Here is a 22,863-nt window from a genome sequence, read left to right on the forward strand (position 1 = left end):
TTTTCGAGTGGCACATGGTAAACCGAAATATCAGTGGCTTAACTTGGATCTTGCGGACCCCAGTGCAAAGAAACTCTTGGGCCCTCTCCTTGGGGGGCCTTGGTCGTTTTTCATCACCCCTTGGGCCCACGGTCCTTTTTAAGGTTTCTTTTGGTCGACCGTTGCGGGCCGCTCTCACCCGCTGCCCATCCAGCCCTCCCTGCGAAGTATACTTTGACCTTGAGGTACTTACAATGGAAGTGAATGGGGCCAGTCCACAAGACATGAACAAGTCACTTACCAACATTATGCTACAAATGCTGTATTGAACCCAGAACATTCCTTTAAACCAGCTAAGAACAGCAAACTGTCTTAGGCTGGTTTAAGCTGTTGTTTTTTTTTATCAGCAATTAACACTTCATGTTTGTTAGCATGCGCACGCAGAGAAGCATGCAGTGTACACTCTCAGAGTCTCAGGTAAGTGCCATCTGTCTATAGACTGGCAGCAGCAGGGGGGCTCACCAGGGCACCTGTGCACTCTCCTCCTGTCACATCTAAATCCTCCGGGAAAATCAGGGTGACAGCACACCTGGCTCATACCCAGTAACTCATATAGACAGGCAATCCGTCCTAATTAAGCTCACGACAGGCTCTCTTAGCAGTCCATGTTTGTGCGTGCAGGCAGTGAGGGCTGCCACCATACTTATAGCTTAAATTATCATCAAATAACAAAGGATTTGTTAATCTAGTATTTATTTGCCCACACTTGTAGCTGATTAGCGGTTGTTCTCGAGGGTAGAGCATGTTTGTAATTAAGAATGATGAGGGACGTGGAATGATTTACAGAAAGGTGACGTTATTCTGCTTAACTCTGGCCCTGAACATAATATGATAATATTATAATATAAAGGGAATATAAATATCATTTTAAGAGAAATCTTATATTCTGGCCCTTTTTTAAGAGTGTAAACATGAGAAATTGATGCTTAAAGTGTTATTAAATGTTAAAGTGGTGGTTACAAAGGCAAGCATCGCTATTAGTGTTGCTCAACTACAACCCAAAGTGTCAGTGTGTAACATGTCCCACACTGTTTGTGCTACAAACATGAATGATCCCTCAAATAGTGCAACTTGTTGAAGAGAGGTATGCTATTACTTTTCTAAGTGGTCAGATGTGTGATTTTAGTTTGGCAGACGATGAAACAAGTGAAATTTGAATTGACTTGCATTGAAAGGGGGACTCGAGCCATATGTAGGGACCCGCATTCCATAGATACTTGAGGTTGGGCTTTACTGATTTTGATACTGACTTGGGCACAGTATCTTTTTTCTTAGACGTTTATCAGATGTTTGTACACATAAAAAATGACATTGCAAATTGCTTTCAAGTTAATGCACTAATTCTTGATGATTATGTGTGATAGCATGTACCCGCAGAGTGCATATTATGTGAATACATTGATGCAATGTATACATACTGTATGTATATATTGTCTGAATTGTCTGCTTTTGCTATAGAATGTAGAAGAAATAATTATTTGATTACAAGGACCAATCATGTCAATTTCTGTTTGGGAGGTGCTATATGGCAAGCCATTTTATCACTTAAAATACTGAAGTCCCTGGATGCATATGTTAGCATATGTGGAATTATTCGAAAGCTGAGAATCTAAACTTTTTACAGAACCCCATGAACTTTTGCATTTAGTTACATAAAATAACAAAATAAGGCCTCAAACTTCATATCAAATGTTACCTTGGGTTGTTAGCTTTAAAATTAGTTACATATTATTATTATTTTGATTATTATCATCTATTGAAGATAAAATGCTGCACATCATTGTAAAGCTGGGATTCTCTGATTTCCAATGACACTGGGTAGGCTTTATTGGGCTTCTAGACAACTAAGAAGTTAAGATATTCACCATAACAGTGTGGAAGCTCTTAGCACTTAAAAAAAGACTTGTTGTCTATGGGTGAGCGCTAAAATGTGTTAGAGCACCACCTACATTTTATTGCAATTATTTATTAAAATGTAGGGAGTTATCTGTAAAATCAGACCATTTTTATTAAATTAGTCCACTGTATGTGTGAACAGAGAGCTTTTAAATTTGAGTGTGAAAAGTATCAGGTGGCAGCCCAACAACACTGCAGAGTGTAAGAGGTGAATTTATTTATTCTGTCTCTGAAATCTTTCACAGGCCCCATTGCTGACCCCATTTTAAAAAAAAAACCTTGTGTAGTTTACCCTGCCAATAGTAAGCTTAGTGATGTCTCATACAATACTTGTTTACAAGCACAAATTGTATTGTGGTGAGATCTCATTGAGTTGCATCAGCGTCTCGCTGTCTCTAGTTCTCTTGTACCATTTTGTCTGTTTCTAGATTGCTCTACTTGTGCACACTTATACACTGTGGACTAATTAGATCCATTGCAAAATCCATCCTTCCTTTGGCAACCATTCACAAAGCTTCAACACTTTTTATTGAGGTCACCACTTCGTTGAGCGAAACATTCAATCGGCTTCTACCGTGTAATGGAAAGAGTCAGAGGTATTGAATTTTGCTGATTTGACACTTACCACATGCTTTACAGACCACAAACCACTTTTACTCACTCATTTCTCTAAACTGCCTTTATCTCCAAACCAGCAGCTGAAGGTGAGAACACAAGGGCGAAGTTTTGCAGTACGTTTGCATTTGTTTAATTGATTTAGCTGAATTATGACTGGAGGGCAAGCTTTGTTGGTTTCCAAGTCTCAGCCTTAGTGCTGGGTCCAGTCCATTCTAATTAGTCTCTGTCTTTTATAAAGCGCAGTATTTCAATAGATGCCCGTGGACATTACTGAAGCAAATTTGAAGAACAGGTCGAGGGCAAGTGCAGCGCACGTGAGCACTAATTGAAATTCACACACACAACTTTCAAACCTTAAGGCTACTTACTGGGCGAAGAGGCTTATTTTAGTTCACCTAAAAAATTATGGTGAAATGCATTGACATTTTTGATTTGCTAAGGTTTGGTTTGGGGATATTTTTTTTAAAACAATTGTAGTTGATAAAACAGAGCATTGTATAAATGCGGGCTTCGTTCGGCTAGGTTCACGTCCACTTTACTAAATTTTCGTGTGAAAACACAATTTGCTACTTTAACGCTTCTCATTCACTAGAATGGTTTCCACCGAAAACCATGTTCATAAATTTTGGAAAACAATGACGTTAGCCAACTGAAAATGGTTTCAAATGAAAACGGATTGGTTTTCAAACAAAAACATTTTTGTGTGGATGTGGCCTTATACGCTTTTGTTTGAAAGCACATTTATTTTGCAATGTTTACACTTCTCATCCACAAAATGTAACGTTTTGAAATCGCTCTCCATTTCCGTATACTTCAGAAAACATTGACATTAAGAAACTGAAAAGATTTTAAAACGAAAACATTTTTTTTTAACTATATAGATTACTTTTCAAACAAAAACGTATTAGTGTGGACGTGGTCTAATGTGTTTCTTTTTTGTTTATTTTACTACGTTTATCTGCTACGTTTACGTTTTTCACTCCTAAAACGGAGCGTTTCAAAAACGTTCTCCATTTTGGCATACTTTTTCTAACTATATGCTGCAATAAAGCATATAGTCCTCCACACTCTCCGGCGGACGACAGCCGCTCCTCTCCGGGCGAACCGGAGTCAAACCTCCGACGGGGAGTTGCTTCCCTTCTCCCCTTGTGGATGGCAGTCTTCCCTCGACCCCCCCATGTCTCTGGGGACGGGCTACTCCGTCACCCGGCAGATGGCAATGGCGCTCCCCTGGGTGGACGGCAGTGTCGAGGACTCTGAGACGGGCATCCCTCCTCCTTCCTGGGTTTCGGCACCAATGTAAGGGGGTTAAGATGGGTAAGGAGGAGGCGAGAACCTATAAATAATATTTAATTAAACTCAAAACAAAACACAGAAACATAAACACACACATGACGGATATGCCCGTAATTCTCTCTCTCTCGAACCGTCGTCACCGGCCACCTTTATCCCTCGCGCACCCATCAGGCCGATTGGGGACCGCGCAGGTGACATTCCAGCCCGGCCCCGCCCCCGCCCCCCTCCGCTCCACAGTTCCATTTTCCGTGGAGGGAAAAGCTGTTCTGGTGTGGATGAGAAGTGTAAATGATTTAGTGTTGATGTTGCCTCAGGTGCTTGAGTTTGTTCTTTAGGAAAGATAGTTCGGCTTCTTCCATTATGCATTTGGCTTCCGCATGAACCAGTTCCATTTCTCTCTATAATTTGTTGGAAATTGACAGATTGTTCGATTTATGGAGCAATTGAATTTCCTGTGCAAATGTCTTTTGTTGGATTAGGCCGTTTTAGAGAATCTATATAATAAATTGAGGCAGGCTTATGCTGCCGTATCAAGTTTTATGACTAACCGTTTTAGCTGATAAACTATTAAATAAGACACCTTTGTTTAGAGACATTTAGATAATGTATGTGGTGTTCCATCGGCAGTGCTTTAAAAGGAGAAATTTTCTCTGTCAAGCAAATAGCTCACTCAAAGACATGTTTTACTTCCTAACCTCAAGCTATTTCTCTTGTAGGAAAGGGCAGAGGCATGCAGAATGATTGCTGTTTGGTTCCTTAGTAAGTGACAACTCATAATGCAGTGGATTGTTCGAGTTTGCATGCAGAACTATGTAACTGGTCGTAGTCTTACCATTAGACAGCATGCTTATGGATATTTTTCCATACAAAGTAAATGGTGACTCCTTTTGTGTTCTTCTGATACGTACAGGGGGCATTAAATTGTATAGCATAACAGGAATAACCCACTTAATGGCAACTTTTCATTTTCATTGCTTTTTAATTCACTCCAAAGGGACTAAGATGAAATGTAGGGAAGTGACAGGGGTAAAAGTCCACACATGCAAATGTACAGCCAGACAGGGGCATTCGTGCCCTCAGTGTCACCTGCCCAGCACATCTTTCTGACAAGCAATTTCAAAGCTGCAATTTATCTTGGCCCCGACTGCAATCGTCTAGCCAGGCCTACAAGGAGACCCAAAAACTCTGTTACTAAAACTTATGGGCTGCCTCACTGTCTACTCCCTAAAGAGGGGCCGTTTACACCAAATGTGTTTTTGTGTCTGTTTGCACTCTTTTTCCATTTTTGTTCTATGCAAACAGCGGTTAGACCCACATAGTTTAATGAAAACTCACACTCATTCATACAAGATTGTGAATTCACAAGATATAATTTGACTCGTCAACCAATCAACAAACAGAATGACAACTCCGTACAATGCGCAGGCATCAAATTTTAGCTAGCCTCTTATCCAAAACTTAAGAATGGAAACTTCTGTGAATAAATTTGGTTACTCGTTCCACATTTCTTTATGCAATGCAAATTACAGTTGTATGTCAATAACCTGTACGCTTCCCTTGTCTCATTCCAAACACTGATGTTTTCTTCAGTGGTACTTATTTTGCTATTACAATTATGGTTAGGTTTGGGTAAGGGGTTAGACTTAATGGTTAGGTTTAGGTTTGTGTATGGAGTTAAACTTGGGACAAATCATGATAGCATTGTTCGTTGGTTCTTTTGTTTTTCGTTTTTGTATGAGCCAATTCATACTATTTCTATTGGGAAGACACGCAGGCTTGAGTGAGGTTTAAGATGACATTTATTTGGTGAATGTAAAACAGAAAAGTAATGTCTCTCTTTGGCGTAGGACCTGTCTGGCGGTTCAAGGGAGTTGTACTCGGAACCATCATATCCTGCCGGAGATAGGAGGCAGGGGCGAGGAGCCTACCCCCACGCGGGGGGCGGGGCTCAACTGGTGGTGGTGGGGTGGTGGAGGTTGCCGTGTTAGCACACTGAAACAGCAATGTGATAGATTGTGAGCAGACTTATAAAGCAATGGCTTACATTCGATTGGCTAGTATTTGTTAACATTAGCTAACAACATTAGTTAAAATAAACTAACAGTGAATAAAATTTATTGAGCATTTATTAATCTTGGTCAATGTTAATGTCAACATATTCTAATAAATTGTTTAAATCAAATCTTCTCCCAAAAATGACAATTCTATCATCATTTACTCACCCTCTTGTCATCCCAGATGTGTATGACTTTCTCTCACAGCAGCACACAAACAAATATTTTTAGAAAAATATCTCAGCTCTGTGGGTCCTCACAATGTAAGTGAATGGTGATCAGACCTTTGTTGCTCCAAAATTCACATACAGGTGAAGGAAACAAAAGTAATCATAAGACTCAAGTGATTAAATCTATATCTTCAGAACAATGAATAGGTGTGGATGATAAGTAGATCAAAATGTAAGTCCTTTTTACTCAAAATCTCCACTTTCACTTTTTTTTACATCTGAAAGTGAAAGTTAAGGTGGAGATTTAGAGTAAAAAATTACTTAAATGTTGTTCTGTTTCTCACTCATTCCTTATATTGCTTCTGAAGGTATGGATTTATACACTGGAGTCATATGTATTACTGGTTTCCTTTATGTGATTTTTAGAGCTTCAATGATCTGATCAACATTCACTTGCGTTTTATGGGCCAACAGAGGTTAGATATCCTTCTAAAAATCTTTGTGTTCTGTTGAAGAAAGAAAGTCATACACATGTGGGATAGCATGAGGGTGAGTAAATGATAAGATCATTTTCATTTTTGGGTGAACTATCCTTTTAACATGAATTAATGCACGTTAACATTTTTCCCTATGTTAACGTGCACTAGACAAATGTTTTTGACTGTTGCTTTTTTCAGCATCTCACACAGGAGCTTCATGTTTTCTAGTTGCTGTGTCAAGTAAAAAACAAATGTATTTGGTCTTAACGGCCCCTTAGGAGGTATCTAATTACAGTAAGTTGCCTACTGAATATCCTTGTCATCTGAGATGTGCCTTTGAAGCCTTAAAATGCTGCCTATGTAGGCAGTTTACTTGGTTTTGGAACAAAGCATTACTCTAATAAGCATAGATGTACATAATAACACACGAATGTTGAGCAAAGTATATATTTTTTTAATCAAATGTTTCAGTTTTGAATGAATTATAATGATATTAACAATCAACATTTCTCTCACTTTTTTCAAATTTTGGATTATTTAAGATTCTGCCTTAGAATCTGGCAAAAGTGAGTTCTCTTATGGGCTGTTCACACCAAATGCGTTTTTGCGTCCGCCTGTGCTGTTTTTCAGTTTTCTATCTAAATATGCTCTAGATAGACCTCTTATAATAGAGCATTGTTTTTTTTGTTGTTTAGCATATCACATGGGACAGCCACGTTTTTAGCTGCTGTATCATTTAGATGCAGATAACTTTTAATTTGAAAACACATCTGGAGACACCTGCCTTCAGTTCTATTATATGCATGGTGCTGCATCTGTTTTTGTATTTATTTATTTTTTAACTCAAGAACACATTCGTTCTGAACGGCCCCTTAGGAGGCAACATAATTCAGTTACCCAGCTTTTGAAAATCCCTTTGCATCTGGAGCCTTAAAATGCTTCCTACAGAGGCAGTTCACTAGGTTTTAGAACAAAGCGATACTCAGCTCTAGACCTTGAAGACCCCTTCCATGTTCAGGCTTTAATGGTTGGAAAAAGCAAGACAAGGGCAATTAGAGGCAAGTCAACCCCTTGCGAGATCACACTGAGCCTTGGCATGGGGATTTGGGGTCTTGTTCTAGGCCACGGTGACGGCTGTTTGGAGCAGTTTGGGTTTCCTCCCACAGCGAAGGCGAGGTGAGAGAGATTGAGCTCAGGAGGAGAGAAAGCGAGACAGCTATTTACCGACTTCCTTGCCTCTGGATGTTATCATTATTGTTCTTTAGCTAAGCGGGGGGTGAGAGCTACCGGGCCACCCTGATGTCCTGTCTGGCAAACCTTTATTTACCAATGGCAGGCGCTGAGTCGATGCCATGGATAGGACTCATTAAGAGGAAGTGGTGCGGAAGAGACGACTGTGATTGCAGAACGTTGTCTTGTGGGAAGTTGTTTTCACAGAGCATGGAGGAGAAGCTCACCTGTCAGATGTGTATATGGCATCCTGTAGCTGCTCATCAGCTGCTCATCACAGCGGAAGAAGGGAAGAAAATGGAAAATTGATTGTCAGAATTGTGTGCTCCTCCCCATCTTTGGATAAGCTGCTTGATTGACATACTCCTGCAATGGGACCTGCTTGTGGCTGATTTGGTCCCCTTTTCTTACTTCCTGTCTCTGTATTTGTATGTCAGCCAAGAAGATAAATCAGAGTAAAACAGGTGCATTTTAACAGCGATTACCAACTGGTGGGTCGTGACCCACAAATTGGTCACAGCAGGTCTGTTCTGATACAAAGCTAAATACAACTATTAAAGTGCAACTAGCCATACAAATCATGCTTTGTTAGGATAGCACAATAAATAGGCTTATCAACTTTTAAAAGGGAGGAGAAAATGCTTCTTATATCTTTTGTTGTTGATGTTATATGCTGTGTGGCCAATACAACTCATCCGTCGTTCATCCGTCACTTAGTAATATAGCTAAGACTAATATTTGACCCAGTGTTTGTTCCAAGTATTAGGCTGGTAATTTATGTGTTTTCAAAATGGTAAGTTTTCCTATTCAGCATATGTAATAGTTTTAATAATTATGTATATTGGGGCCTGGGTAGCTCAGCGAGTAATGACACCAACTACCACCCCTGGAGTCATGAGTTCGTATCCAGGTCGTGCTGAGTGACTTCAGCCAGGTCTCCTAAGCAACCAAATTGGCCCGGATGCTAGGGAGGGTAGAGGCACATGGAGTAACTTCCTCGTGGTCGCAATTAGGGGTTCTCGCTCTCAGTGGGGCATGTGGTAAGTTGTGCGTGGATCGCGGAGAGTAGCATGAGCCTCTCGTGCTGTGTGTCTCCGCGGTGTCATGCACAATGAACCACGTGATAAGATGCATGGTTTGAATGTCTTGGAAGCAGAGGCAACTGATACTTGTCATCCGCCACCCGGAATGAGGTGAGTAACCGCACCACCACTAGGACCTATTAATTAGTGGGAATTGAGCATTCCAAATTGGGAGAAAATTTGTAAATAAATAAAAAACATAATTATGAATATTGTTGGGCTTGTCCAGTTCATGGTAATGTTAAGAAATGTAAACGTTTGATTTTAAAGTAATATTTCGCCCCAAAATCCTTCATTTTTTCCCGAAACCTTTATGACTGACTTTTGCTGAACACAGAAGATGTTTTAAGAATATCACTATCCATCTTTTCAACAATGATAGTGGATTGTGGCTCACTTTAAAGCTTAAACAATCCCCCTAAACTATCGTAAAAGTAGTGAATGTGTCTCTTGCATCATATTTTAGTACGATTCCAAACAGAATTCAAGTCATCAAAAAATCTTGACGTTTGTTGCAAGAATGTTGACGGGGGAAAATATTCACAAAATCTGAAATGTATTCCTAATTAATTAATTTAATTGAAATGAAACCCCAAAATAATCAAGATCGTTCCAAATTGGAAGCAGATAGTCCTGCCTCAGACATACACCATTGTTTGATCCAATCTTGCTGTTTCAAGCTGGTACGAATCCAAACAGAGCAGTGTTTTAATAACTTTTCAAGTCAATCATCCCAGAAATGGCTTACTTGGTGTTGTCTCGGCACATTAAGCTGGGACAGGATCAGTTTAAAAAATATATTGGAGCGGGTTAAAAAAAAAAACACATTTTCATTTACTTTGATATTATAATAGCAAAAGACAAACAGACGTATCAGCCCATTAATCTAGTCCATTTTCAAGTGGTTGTGTAGTCTATCTGTCTGGCTGCATGATGTTGAGTGATGCATTTCCACCTAAGCAGGAGTTGCCAGCTTCTTCTCCCAATCTGGGCTTTTCTCTTATCCCAGTTAAGAAAAAAACCCTTCGTAGTTTGTTTTTTGCTCTCGCTTCTACTTTTTTTCCACTCTGGTTGTATTTTAACCCGCCCTGAAGAGACAGCTGAGATTTAGAAAGAGAGAGTGAGAGAAATGGAAAGGGTGAGAGAAAAAGATGACATTGTTTTAAAAGAAGGATGCTGTAGCGGATCAGACGGGCAGCTGTTGTCAGGGGAGCGAAGAGGAAGTATTGATACGAAAAGATGAGCCAATGGTTAAAGGAAGCTTAAGGATGTCTTCGCATCTCTCTCGCTCTTTCCCTGCTCTTTTTCCGCCTTTCTTCCTGCACCTTAAACAATAGCCAGTGTCTGACATGTGATTTGTTGACAAGCTCTGTGCTGGTGCAGACATGATGCAGGAAGTGTGTGCATTCGAACCCTTACACACATACAACAATATGCTTTCAGAGTGTAAAGCTGGATATTTTTACTCCTGATGATGCTGCGTGTTTTATTTAACTTCATGTATACCTAATTTATTTCAGATAAATGCAGTGGCGTGTAGGAAATATATCATTAAATGGCTTGACGAGCACTGTTTTCTTATTTCCTGCTGAAACAGAAAGTTAGAGCATGACATAGAATCACAATTCTCGGAAGAGACTGTATGTTTTCAAAGTGAATAACTCCTAAAGGATCATTTAGTCAACAATAAGGCATTCATATGGACTAAAAGCCACAAAATACCATTTTGATTGAATGGTTTCTTGAAAGTGACATAATTCACTTATCATTGTAAGATGTTTATGGTTGCCAAGCAACAATACGGTCAAAGATCATACTATCTTGGCACATTTTATACAAAATTGTCGTGTTACCACAGCTTCAAATGCAGCTTGCCATAACCATTTGCCTTATAAATGTGATTTTTTTTTATTTTTTTTTATTTATTTTTTTTACAAAGGATAAACAAGCATGCTTTAATATCTAAACACTACCACACAAAAATACCCCAAAATTACAGTGACCGAACACTGTATCACAGATGAGTGCCCAGGTGGAGGTGATGCATTCATGCAGTGTTGAAGCTCATTTGCCCGGGGATGTATGACACTTGAGGGAATGCAGCCAAACAGATGCTTATGAGTTTAGTTAAGCTCTGATAATTCACTTGCACTCTTCATTGGACACACATGCACAAACAGACACCTTGTGTAGGATGTTGGTTAACCTGGATACCAAATTTGAAATAATAATATTACCAAAAAAAGTTTATCGTGTTTAAAATTCCATATATCGATTTTACTTTAAGTTTTTGACTTTGTGTGTGTGTGTTTGCAGTGTTTCAGCAGTCAGTTTGTGCATTGCTCGGTGACATGCCATGGTTCATCCTATTTTGAGGTGCTAGGGGAACAAAAAGCCTTTGGCCTTGTTTCTTTGGCCAAATCACAGCTGTGTTGAGACTAAGTACAACAGCCTCTGGCTCATGGGATATTTATTAATTCTAATGTCTTTTTGTGAGTATTGACGCTGACTACCACACCTGGAGTTGTGAGTTTGAATCCAGGGCGTGCTGAGTGACTCCAGCCAGGTCTCCTAAGCAACCAAATTGGCCCGGTTGCCAGAGAGAGTAGAGTCACAAAGGGTAACCTCCTCGTGGTCGCTATAATGTGGTTCTCGCTCACAGTGAGGAGCGTGGTGAGTTGTGCATGGATGCCGCGGAGAATAGCGTGAAGCCTCCACACACGCCATGTCTCCATGGTAACATTTCTAGCGTGATATTGATTACCATAAAACATTGTTTCTTCCCTCACTTTCTTTAAAAAAAGAAAAGAAAAAAATCGAGGGTACAGTGAGACACTTGGAGTGAATGGGGCCAATTTTTGGAGGGTTTAAAGGTAGAAATGTGAAGATTATAATTTTATAAAAGCAATTCTTCTTTTGTTAATACTTGTGTATGGTTTGAGTTTTAAAGTTGTTTAAATCATAATTTTTTTATGGTTGTTTTGGGGTTTTAGAGTTGTACAATTGGGTATAACTTTACACCCAACTCTCTAGTTTGTAGACTCTCACATAAGATCTGAAACAGTGTAAAGAAACAACAATCTTTTTGAGAGCCCCTGCAGTCCATCAATACAGCATAAAGAATAACTGTACTCCCAGCTTTTGTCAGGCCCGGTATTTCAGTGCATCGTCATCCCCACCACCGGGCCAATAAAGTACTCATATATTTGTATCCTCTGTCTCTAACCCGCAGGTGTAGCAGAGGTGATTGTGATGGTTGGAGGGAGGCAGGCGATCGGAATGAACCAGCGCTCCCTCACCGCCGTCACCTGCTTCAACCCACAGAACAGCAAGTGGTATCCACTCGCCAGCCTTCCCTTCTACGACCGTGAATTCTTCAGCGTCATTTCGGCAGGGGACAATATTTATCTGTCAGGTATGTCAGAGTTTGGAGGGAGCACCATATATCAAGTGTGGAAATACTCCGCTGACTGCTGCTCGCCCCATGATCTGATTAAGAATTGGTGTAGCATTGTACATTAATCCAAGCATGGGCTTAATGCGTCAGGGAAATGCCCCTTAGATTTTTCAAGCAACACAATATCAAAAAATCTATTGGTAATACAATCCTACAAATATTTGTAAAAACTGCATTATATATTAAAATATATTTCATATAATATTTTATTTATTTAAAATGTATGATGTATATGAGTATAAATTTACTCCAGAAGTTTCAAGCGTTTTTTAACTGACATTGTTATGTTAAATCATATAGTGTAACTGGTACACCGTTCTGTTCACAGGTGGCACAGAGTCGGGGGTGACAGTGGCAGAGGTGTGGTGCTACATGTCACTTCTGGACAACTGGAACCTGGTGTCCCGAATGACTGTTCCTCGCTGCAGGCACAACAGTCTGGTGTATGATGGCAAACTCTACACTATTGGAGGACTCGGAGTGGCTGGAAACTTGGACCATGTTGAAAGGTGATTTTTCCCACCGTTAGCTAGAGTTTGGGATCAAATCGGTTCGCAGATGCATTGCGATGCTTTCTTGAAGAATTCTGCATCAATGCACAAAAATTCATATTGCGCGTTTCCTCTTGGTAACGGTAGAGCTGCTTGTTCTTGTTGCTGTCAATTCCAGAGAACCGAGTTTCAAAGCTTGTCATTTAGTCATGTATATAAAGTATATACATTAAGTGCAGAACTGAGTACTGGCTGAAAGTTGCTTTCTCTGTTCATATCTCCTATTGTGAATAAGCTAACCTCTCTGAGCAAGACTTTGAAAATGGGCCAGTGCTCCTATTGCAGGCGGTGCGGGAGGGCGAGATTAATCAGGGCAATCAAAAAACATTATGGGTTGTATTAAAGGAGCCCTGCCACAGCTCATTACTGTCCTGAAAGGAGCTCAGGGATCCCTATCAGCACATAAGTCCGTCAAAATGAAAAACCTATAATTTGATATTTCTTTTTAATGCCTTCAGTGCAATAGTGTTATGATGGAAAGCAAACCCCTGACACAAGTGTGCTTAATGAAAAGGACAACTGTAGGAACTCACTAACACACTGGGTCGCATTCACTATCCATGCACGTATTTGTGTGTAAAACATGTGTGCGAACGTTTCCACACAGAAATCATGATTTATTCATAAGTTCACACTGATGTGTATTCTAAATGTATGATAACATTTAGAACCAACCATGTGCAAGTCACAGGCCACATCCAAACTAATCCATTTTCATTTGAAAACGTATTGATTTTTGGTGCGTTTACACCACTTTGCACCACTCATCCACACTGTTTTTGTCCACCAAAAATGGAGCTTTTCGAAAACTCTCACCGTTACTACACGCTTTGGAAATCGATGATGTTAGGAAATCGAAAACTACGTTTTCAGACAAAAACGCATTAGTGCGGACGTGCCCACAGACACTCAGTCAGCCAGTCATGGATTGTCTAGGCCGATATATAAAAGATGTCTGTTGTGTTTCTAGAGGTTTCAAGAATGGCACACTTCAAAGATCTTTCGTGTGCATCTTCACAGAGCGTTCCAACAAGGTTGAAAAAAGTGAAGAATTGCTGTAAAGGAGATGTTGTGTGAAAAAGTCCTTATTTGGAGATTATTTAATGTTTAATGCAAATTACCAACTGCACACACTCCCTCATTTAGAATAATCCGGATAATATGCTCCCGTTGTGAATCAGGCTGACATTTTGTGTAAGAACTTTATCTGTACACATATGAATGCCATTTTTAGTGAATGAAATCCACTGTGCGTCCTCCACGCCAACAAAGAATTGGAATGTTGTATATGATCACATCATGTGAATTATTCATGCTGGTTAATGTAAAAGCCCTCAAGCATGCAAGACATTATTGGATGTGAGCCATTACCCAACGAAGCTGTTGAACATTGCGTGTATTGCATATGATATCAATATCATAACCCAACTCCCTACCATTGCGTTCTCATTATTGATACCAAGCCTGCATGTTTAGCTGAATGACTGCTTGCCGTACCTCAAAGTTCTGTACTGCCACAGGGATGAAAACTCGTTATTTTTGTGAATAGCGAAATCCTGCCATTGAATTGCAGCAAATTTGAGCACTTTGAATATTCAGTGTTACTTTGCACCCAGTGCTCTGCATGAGCATGTGTGTAAACCGCAGGTAGGATATGTTGCAGGCTCTCTACAGTGATGCGTGTCACCAGCTGTATCGCAGCAGTGAGCGCGCTAGGATTTGATCACCAGAGTGACTCTAGAGTGTTTCCGCCTCTCCCAGAAGAGCGAACACTCTTCACGCGCCAACTCGTTTTATTTCCCCCATCATTAAGTCATTTACAGTGTGTCAACGCTAAACTAACACAGAATTTGTTACTGAGATGTGGACAGGCTGAGTATGCATGTTTTTCTTTATTGCCATTAGTGTGTGTGTATTAGAGAGAAAGATATATGCTATGCTTGATAAATATGCCATGGGCTGTTTACTACAGAATGGTCAGGACTGTGTGTATGATGTTTTAGTATAGCATGATATGGCTTAATGATAAAAGTCAACTTGAAAAAGCGTTCACAGTAAATTATAAATAAATTATTATAATTATTATAATTATTTTAATCTTTAGCATCAATATCAGAGGACATTAATATGTGGGCATTTAATATTTTTTCCTTACCAGATTAATGTCTTATGGTTGAAGGGGAGGGGTTGAAAAATAAGAGGCTTTTGGCACGTCAGCGGAAAAGGAAAGTAGTTTCAGAGTTATTCCATTTTAATCGGAGATTGTGAAGATTTTATTTTTATTTTTTAAATGGATTTAGCTGGTTTGCTGGTCTTCGAAGTTTTAAGATGGTCTCCCAACCTGGCAACACTGGTTTAGCTGTTTAACCAACTGGTCTCCCAACCTGACCAGTTCAAGTGTCCAAAACTCCTCTTAAACCAGCCAACAGACCAGCCTAACAAGGCTAGGAGACCAGCAGAGTCCATCAAATGAGCTTAGGCTGTTCACTTACATTTTTAATGAATTCAAACGGTTATAGGTTCAAATCCCAGAGGGGCTGGATCATGAGCTACCATTGTGTCCTTCAGCAAGTAACAGAATGATTGTTGTTTCATGTTGACTAGGCTGATAATCAAAATGTCATGGGTTCGAAACCTTACAAGTAATGGTCCATTATCACCATTGTCTCCTTCACCAAGTAACATCATTATTGGTTTTATAACCTTGAACTCAAAGTTACTTTGATTTCATATTGACTTGGCTAATATCCAAAATATTGTAGATTCAAACTCCACACTGAGTGGTCTATGATGACCATTGTGTCCTTAGATAATAACAAATGGATTGTGTCTATAGTAACAATGTATTGTAAGTCCCTTTGATTTTATGTTGACTTTAAAGATTTAAGCTGGTAACCGAAAAGTTGTAGGTTCAAACCCCACAAGGAGTGGTTCATGATCATCCTTGTGTCTTTAAGAAAATTGTTCCAGAAGTGTTGTCTCTTTAGTAACATTGTATTTTATTGTAAGTCGATTTGATTTAATGTTGCCTTTAAAGATCTGGGCTGGTAACAAAAATGTTGTAGGTTCAAATCCCACAAGGAGCAATTCATGAGCATCATTGTGTCCTTTAGCAAGGATCAGAAGGATCGTCTCTATCGTCACATTTACTGTAAATTGCTTTGATTTCATATTGACTTTAAAGATCTGGGCTGATAACCAAAATGTTGTAGATTCAAATCCCACAAGAAGTGATTCATGGTCACCGTTGTGTCTTTAAGAAACTTTTTTCAGAAGGGATGTTGCTATAGTAATATTGTACTGTTAGTCACTTTAATTTCAGGTTGCCTTTAGGATCTGTGATGGTAAACACAATGTTGTAGATTAAAATCCTACAAGAAGTGATTCATGGTCACCATTGTGTTCTTAAGTCAGTAGTTCCAGATGGATGGATTGTCTTTATAGTAACATTGTATGGTAAGTCACTTTGAAAAAGAAAACATATGCTAAATGAAGTGCTCCTAAAACATTAAAATAGTTTCTCCAAACATGCTGTATATTGTGGCTATACTGAGTCTTGGGTGAGTTAACTGCAGTTAACAAGCAATTGAGCCTACTGAGATATATTGACATGTCCGGAATCCATATTTCATAAAAAATATAGTTTGCATTGGTTCAGTTCCATCTTTTCTGTCCTTCCTCACTCCTTAACTCGCCTTGTTTGTGCCCCACCATCTGTCTTCCTCGTTTTCTTGCACCTTACCGTGAAATCATTCACGCTTGGAATTATGTCTTCAGTAAGCCCTCTGTCTCATGGCTACTGTTCATATTATTTCTACCACACAGCATGAATGCACAAGGTGGGTGCTGTCCCAGGGTCACGGTACTGTGTTACGTTTCCCCAGATGGTATGCTGTTGCCATGAAACAGGGAGTGTTTACATTTCATTTTTGGTTTTTGTTTGTGCAAAGAGGAAAACTGTTAAGTGGAGTTGATTGCAATTCCAAAACAAATAAAGGGAAACGCTTTCCACCTATAAACTCCCATTTGTGTTTAATGAGCTCATATAGATAATATAGAGAAAGTGTCCTGCAATATTTCATATAATTGCCGAGTTCATTTAGATAATGAGCACAGCAGCACGAGGCATTAGATCAGAGATTGGTGCGTAAAGTGTTACCTCACACATGCACTCTGCGTTATTGTTTTTGACACTATTAAAATTAAACTCAGCGTCTTGTTTTTGCAGCTGAGTATTCACATTATCACTTGGTTTTTTTGTTGTTGTTTATTTTGTTTGAATATATATTTACAGCTCTGGCAAAAATTAAGAGACCACTGCAATATACAGTGAAGCTCTAGTACATTTGACAGCAGCATAGGTGGGATAAATTAATGGATAGCAGGCGACTCTGTGCCTTTTGGGCCAATCTCATGGTCGCCTGAGCTCTGAAATGTTTTATGCTGTGAGCTTGGCCCCCTGAGGTCCATTCACTCAGATAGAGTCTGTCCTGTCCCATCATAGCGCACCTCCACAGAAATGGTTTGACAGTAATCCTGTCCTATTGTTCTCTAACCTGAAGAAGCCATCAAAGGCCCTTCAGTGCTCCCTACTGAGTATACACTCATCACATTATCAACACACAACCCTACACACAAATGTTAGAAACACTTTCTTCCACACACTGTAAAACATTTTTTTGTTTTTTTTTTTAACAAAAAAAGCATCCTTAAAACAAGATACATTTACTTGAGAAACCAAATTATATAAAATATTAAGTCTTGCTTTCAGCGAAATTAAACACAATGTAATAAGGTTTTCATTCTTAAGAAGAAAAAAGAACTATTTGCCAGTGGGTTACAAAAAAAATTATAATCTGCTTTTCACTTTGAATTAAGTTTTCTTTCTTAATAAGCATACTAAAATGTTGTTAGATTTCTTAGATTAACAGTACTTGATTGTTTAATATCAAAGCAAAAATATTTGTGCATGTAAGTACACTGAAAAGTATTTAAAATTACCATGGTATTACAACGGTGTTTTAGACATTAGACAAGACCATGTTTTTTTTTGTTTGTTTTTTTGGCCGTGCATCATGGTATATACCTTGGAGTACTGTGGTATTTTTGGAAGTTCCACTATGGTGGGCCCTTGGGTGTTCACAGGGTACTGTAGGGCATTTTCCCTCGCACCCTGCTGAGATAATCCAGCACTCGCTGGGATTAAGGATCTTCAGAACTCCATCACCCGCTGCGACCCAGCCCCCCTCCTCCAACTTTCTCTACCCCGCTAGTTAGAGGCCCATCCCCTACCTCCCTTCCCTTCTGCTGGTGTGGAAAATTAGTATGAAGAGGAGCCAAAATCTCCCTAAACCCCTTCTCTAATTACAAAACTCTCCGCTCCCTTTCACCCAGCTCTTTAGGCCTGGCTCTATACATGTGACTGTAGGCAGTGTTCGATAGCCAACCTCCTGGAGCGACATGCTCAGCAGGGTGGATAGCTGCCTCTGACACAGTTCGGTGAGCTGGAGACCAGAAAAAAAACTTCATATTCTCCCAGAATCTTGAAGAGGGGTATATTTAGTTGTGTTGGTTTTCTAATAAGATTATCTGTGTGCCATGTTTTGAAGAGTCCCATCCCAAGAGCAGAACTTCTGAGGGGTTCAGAGGCTTGGCCATTTGAGTCCTAGGGCATGCACTACTTGTTTTGATTAGTCATCTCGAAAAGTAGTCAACAAGAGGACGAGACAATGTTTATGTCATGTAAAATGTGAAATAAAATGCTTTTGCCAATACACATTACTCACAAGGTTTTCACTTATGCATTATTCCACAAAATCAAACTGATCACATTGTGAATTCGGGAAAAATGTTTGGAAGCTCTGCTGCTGAAATCGGTCTGTGCTTACTTTTGTAATTTTTGTAGAATGTATGGGCACGTGTAAGCTCGAGATTCTGGGTGAAATGTCCGTGGAGTGGCACCAAAAGCTAGTTGTATTTTTAGTTGTAAAAAATGTATTAGAGTAAACATGGTGCAGCGTTGCAGAACTAATTGACTAGTCAACGCGACCCCTAGTTTTGAAGAGTTGGAAACGAAGGCATAGTCGTGTGTGTCTGCCCAGCATCAACGATGTTGCTCAACTCGCCAGGCCTGACGGTGTCAGTTTTGCAGTCATGTGTGGTTTGACAGGGATATATCTTGGCTGCGCCCAAGGAGGGTATTAGGTTGGTGGAAGTAATGGATGTCTGAGTGAGCCTGTGTACCATCAGCCAGATAAATGACTGGCTGATGCTTTGGGAGATTTCCAAGTTGCACCGGCAGGCAACTCATTTCTCAGTTCCTTCCTGCTTTCCTTCTATCCCTACAGCTATGGAAAGCTGGAGGGTTGCTGACAAAAATATGGCTTGTGGTTGAGAGTGAAAGCAAGGGAGCAAGACAACAGAGTAGTGAAGAGAGCCGCAGAAAAGATTAAGAAGATCTAAAGATCCACATTTCTCCAGACCGTTATTCCCATTCCAAAGAAGGGTAGCAATAGCATGTTCTTTTTTTAGAAATTAAACCAAGAGAGAAGCTGGTACATTACCAGACAAAAGTTTGGACACTCTTGACTTAATTTTACGAAAGATCTTAAAGGATAGTTAAGCGGTTCCTTGCATGTATCACAGTATTTCCGAGGTGAATTGTCTGGCGCTTAAAGCGAGTTAAATGTTTTAAAGGTAGTGCTTTATCCAAACTTCCGACCCTTAAACTAAACTTAACCAATAGTGTCAGGTAAAGCAAATGTGAGAAGAAAAATTGCAATTGCTGAGCACATCAGTTTGTATTGCTTCTGACACTTTTGGCTCACATGGCAAATCACGAAATTTTCAGGACTCGTACCCTGGTCCTTTGCATTGCAAGTGCAATGCTCTATCAGTTGAGCCATTGCGCCATTTGTCAAGCTTGGAAATGTATTTGGTTATATAATGCAAATGTTAAAATGTATCCCTTTACAAGTCATGCACTATAGTCAGTGTTTAGACTTCATTAGACTAATTGTGTGATGAACAGCAAAAAGCGATTGTTGTTTTAGTGCTTCTAGTGTTTATTTCACCAGCATACTGCCGCAATTCAAAGAACATGCTACAAAAAACGTATTTTTGCAAAGTTGTAGGTAAAGGAACATTTTTCTATGAGACCAGGTGGCATAATTCCCATACATATTTTGTGTTACTTCACAGTTTTAGTGACTTCACTATTATTCTGAAATATGGACCAAAGTAATATTGAAGTGTGAGTAGATGTCCCCAAACTTTTGACTGGTAGTGTATATAAAAGCAGAGGGTAAGAAATCAGGCTTAAATGGGAAAAAGGACAGTAGTCTTTAAAGAAAGCAGACCTCCATGACTCATTAAAGAGACCTGACATGCAGTAACTCACTGTTCTTTAGCCCATCCATCCTCTGCTGACTCAAACAACAGCGCTTGGGTGTATTGTAAGTGGCGCTTCGTTCAACACATAATGAAAAGGGAAGCACCGGGCGGGTAATGAAGTCTTGGGTAAGCTTCTGTGGTTGTGACTCGCACTGTGGGCTTTGGTAATTGCCGCATGACCTACTCCGCCAACGAGTTGTAATGTCACAATTTGTGTGTGATGCACAAATCCAATTAAGTCAGAGTGCTGTGTGGAGTTCTCCTGACAGATACTCAAGGTGCCCTCTGCAGCAATAGACTGAGATGGAGAGCAGATACTGTGTGTGTGTGTGTGTGTGTGTGTGTGTGCCCGACTTGAAGCCAGGATGGGCCACATTACAAATAAATAAGATCAGAGAGATTATTAGGCATATCTGTGTGTGGGCTGATTGAACAGGCCTTTTTACTCTGTTAAGACCAACATTGCTGGTCTCCAACATATGTTGTTTTGCTGGTGTGCTCACCAGGCTTCTTAAGTAACTTATCCAAGTCTACCTTGATCCACCAGCTTCATCAGAAAGACCATGCTGGTTCATTAGCATTTTGTTTTGCTGGTGATTATCATGGCTTTGCTGGTCAACCATTCAGACCAGTTTATGCAGAGTTTACACAGTTAGCAGACTACAGATACTACAGAGATAACTGTCTCAGACAGTTCACGGACCATCACAGATAGTGGTCGACTAACATGTGTTTTTCGATGGACAATGCCAAAATGGATATCTGGAGAAAACAAAAAATCTAAAGTGAAACGAACACTTGTTTTACACAATATTTACTCAAATTTGCCTTAACTTGGGGGGCAATAAACCCTTTAAAAAATAAATTATTAAGTGAAAATTGTTATCGGCCGATGGTGCTAATCACCAAATGGACAAATAACGGCTGATTATTCAACCTGGTCTATCACTAGTCACTGATATTGCAAACAAAAAGCTCCAATCAAATTTCCCAACTGCTTCGAAACTTTCAGGTGTCCACAGGTTTTTATTAGTCCACCAAGAAACTAAATCGTGTTTTAAAGGCACATTTATAGAATGATATTTTGAGCACGTATGAGGGAAAATATTTGAAAGTCAAAAGAAGTTATGAAATTAAAGCTATAATTAATTTAAGATAATAAAGCCAAATTTAAGTAAACATGTTTACATTGTGATATTATTTGCATGTTAATTAAGCACTGCAATGAAAATCTTTTTACAATTTAATAAAATTAAAATCAACAGAAATCAAAATCAATACAACAACACTTCCTCTTTTTGTCACATTTCTTTTTTTAATTGCAAAATTTGAAATTTGGGAGAAAAATGTGCTTCGTGGTCCTGAAAATAATGTCACAATATAAAAAACAAATCTCAAGGATCCTAAAAATAGGCTTACGTTTCTTTATGCATTATCACAAATATATATATATATATATATATATATATATATATATATATATATATATATATATATATATATATATTTTTTTACATTTTATTTATGTTCTTTATGATATAATATATACATATTTATTTATTTATGGGTGAAATATGACCCAGACATTTTGTCATGATATTCACCAACCACCTCTATTAATTTATTCATGATTTGATTTATTTATTTAGTAGCCTTTTAGCTTGTCCAATCAAAGTAGCTCACATAGTACGCAAACTACAAGGATATTCAGCCTTAAGCATTCAGGGGTAAAGTGCCTGGCAAAGCTCCTTTCCAGCTGTTATGAGTCACAGTTAATCTCTAGTTTCTGGGTCAACATGACCTAGGATTGAACCTGTGGCCTTTGTGTTTGAAGCTAAAAATCTTAAACATAGAACCACCAATTCAAGGACATTACTTGATGCTGTATAATGATTTACTGATAAGTGGTGATTGCTTTGGCAGGAAATCACCACTACCTTAACTTGAGTGTTTTTTATTTCAATGTTTATTCCATCTGAATGTCTCATGTCCTTGATTATCTTCAAATATGGAGTGTTTTTTTAATAGTTTAAACAGCCACTTATATTGCCAACAGTCTCTAGAAAAAAACAGGCTTTGTTTCATTATGAACAACCAGCATTGTTTTATGTTATTTTTCACTGTTAATAATAAATAGGTTTCTGATCATCAAACGCATCTGTCAGGCTTGTGATCACCTCTGGAGCCTGTGATTTATCTGGCATGATTATGAATGCATGGTGATGAATTCTATCAATATTCTTGACCAATGTGTAAATAGAAGCTCTAAAGAATTAATTTACAGACTGTGATGAGGCTTTTAGCAGCTTGCCCGATAACATGCCGTAATTAAGATCCGCCAACCCAGCTCTATGCGCTTCAACTCATAATGCCATCTTAATTTTGTTCACTGGAGGTGACCGAGAACTATGCATTCCAATAGTTGACAAAAGCATTACAATAGATGCATTTTTTAAAATAACCATTTTGATGGCAAAATTAGGGCTGTTTCACGCCACTAGGTTGCCAGGTTTACTAGGCTGTTCTGACACGTTCCTGGGCTGTGTGTTCTTTTCTGTTCTTATGTTCTTGTGAACATGTTCAGCGTCATCATCCACTG

General features: G+C 39.2%; 1 protein-coding gene across 2 annotated transcripts in view; it reads left to right on the forward strand.

Moving 5' to 3' along the window:
- The window catches only part of LOC127623698 (kelch-like protein 29), a 309,133-nt gene that overhangs the window by 263,408 nt on the left and 22,862 nt on the right, over window positions 1-22,863 (forward strand). For both annotated transcript variants that reach the window (XM_052098152.1, XM_052098153.1), the window contains 2 exons: window positions 12,097-12,279; window positions 12,650-12,830. In XM_052098152.1, the coding sequence (XP_051954112.1) occupies window positions 12,097-12,279; window positions 12,650-12,830 (364 nt within the window). The remainder of the gene's footprint in view (window positions 1-12,096; window positions 12,280-12,649; window positions 12,831-22,863) is intronic.

This window comes from Xyrauchen texanus, chromosome 30 (genome assembly GCF_025860055.1).
Source record: "Xyrauchen texanus isolate HMW12.3.18 chromosome 30, RBS_HiC_50CHRs, whole genome shotgun sequence".
Classification (NCBI taxonomy): Eukaryota; Metazoa; Chordata; class Actinopteri; order Cypriniformes; family Catostomidae; genus Xyrauchen; species Xyrauchen texanus.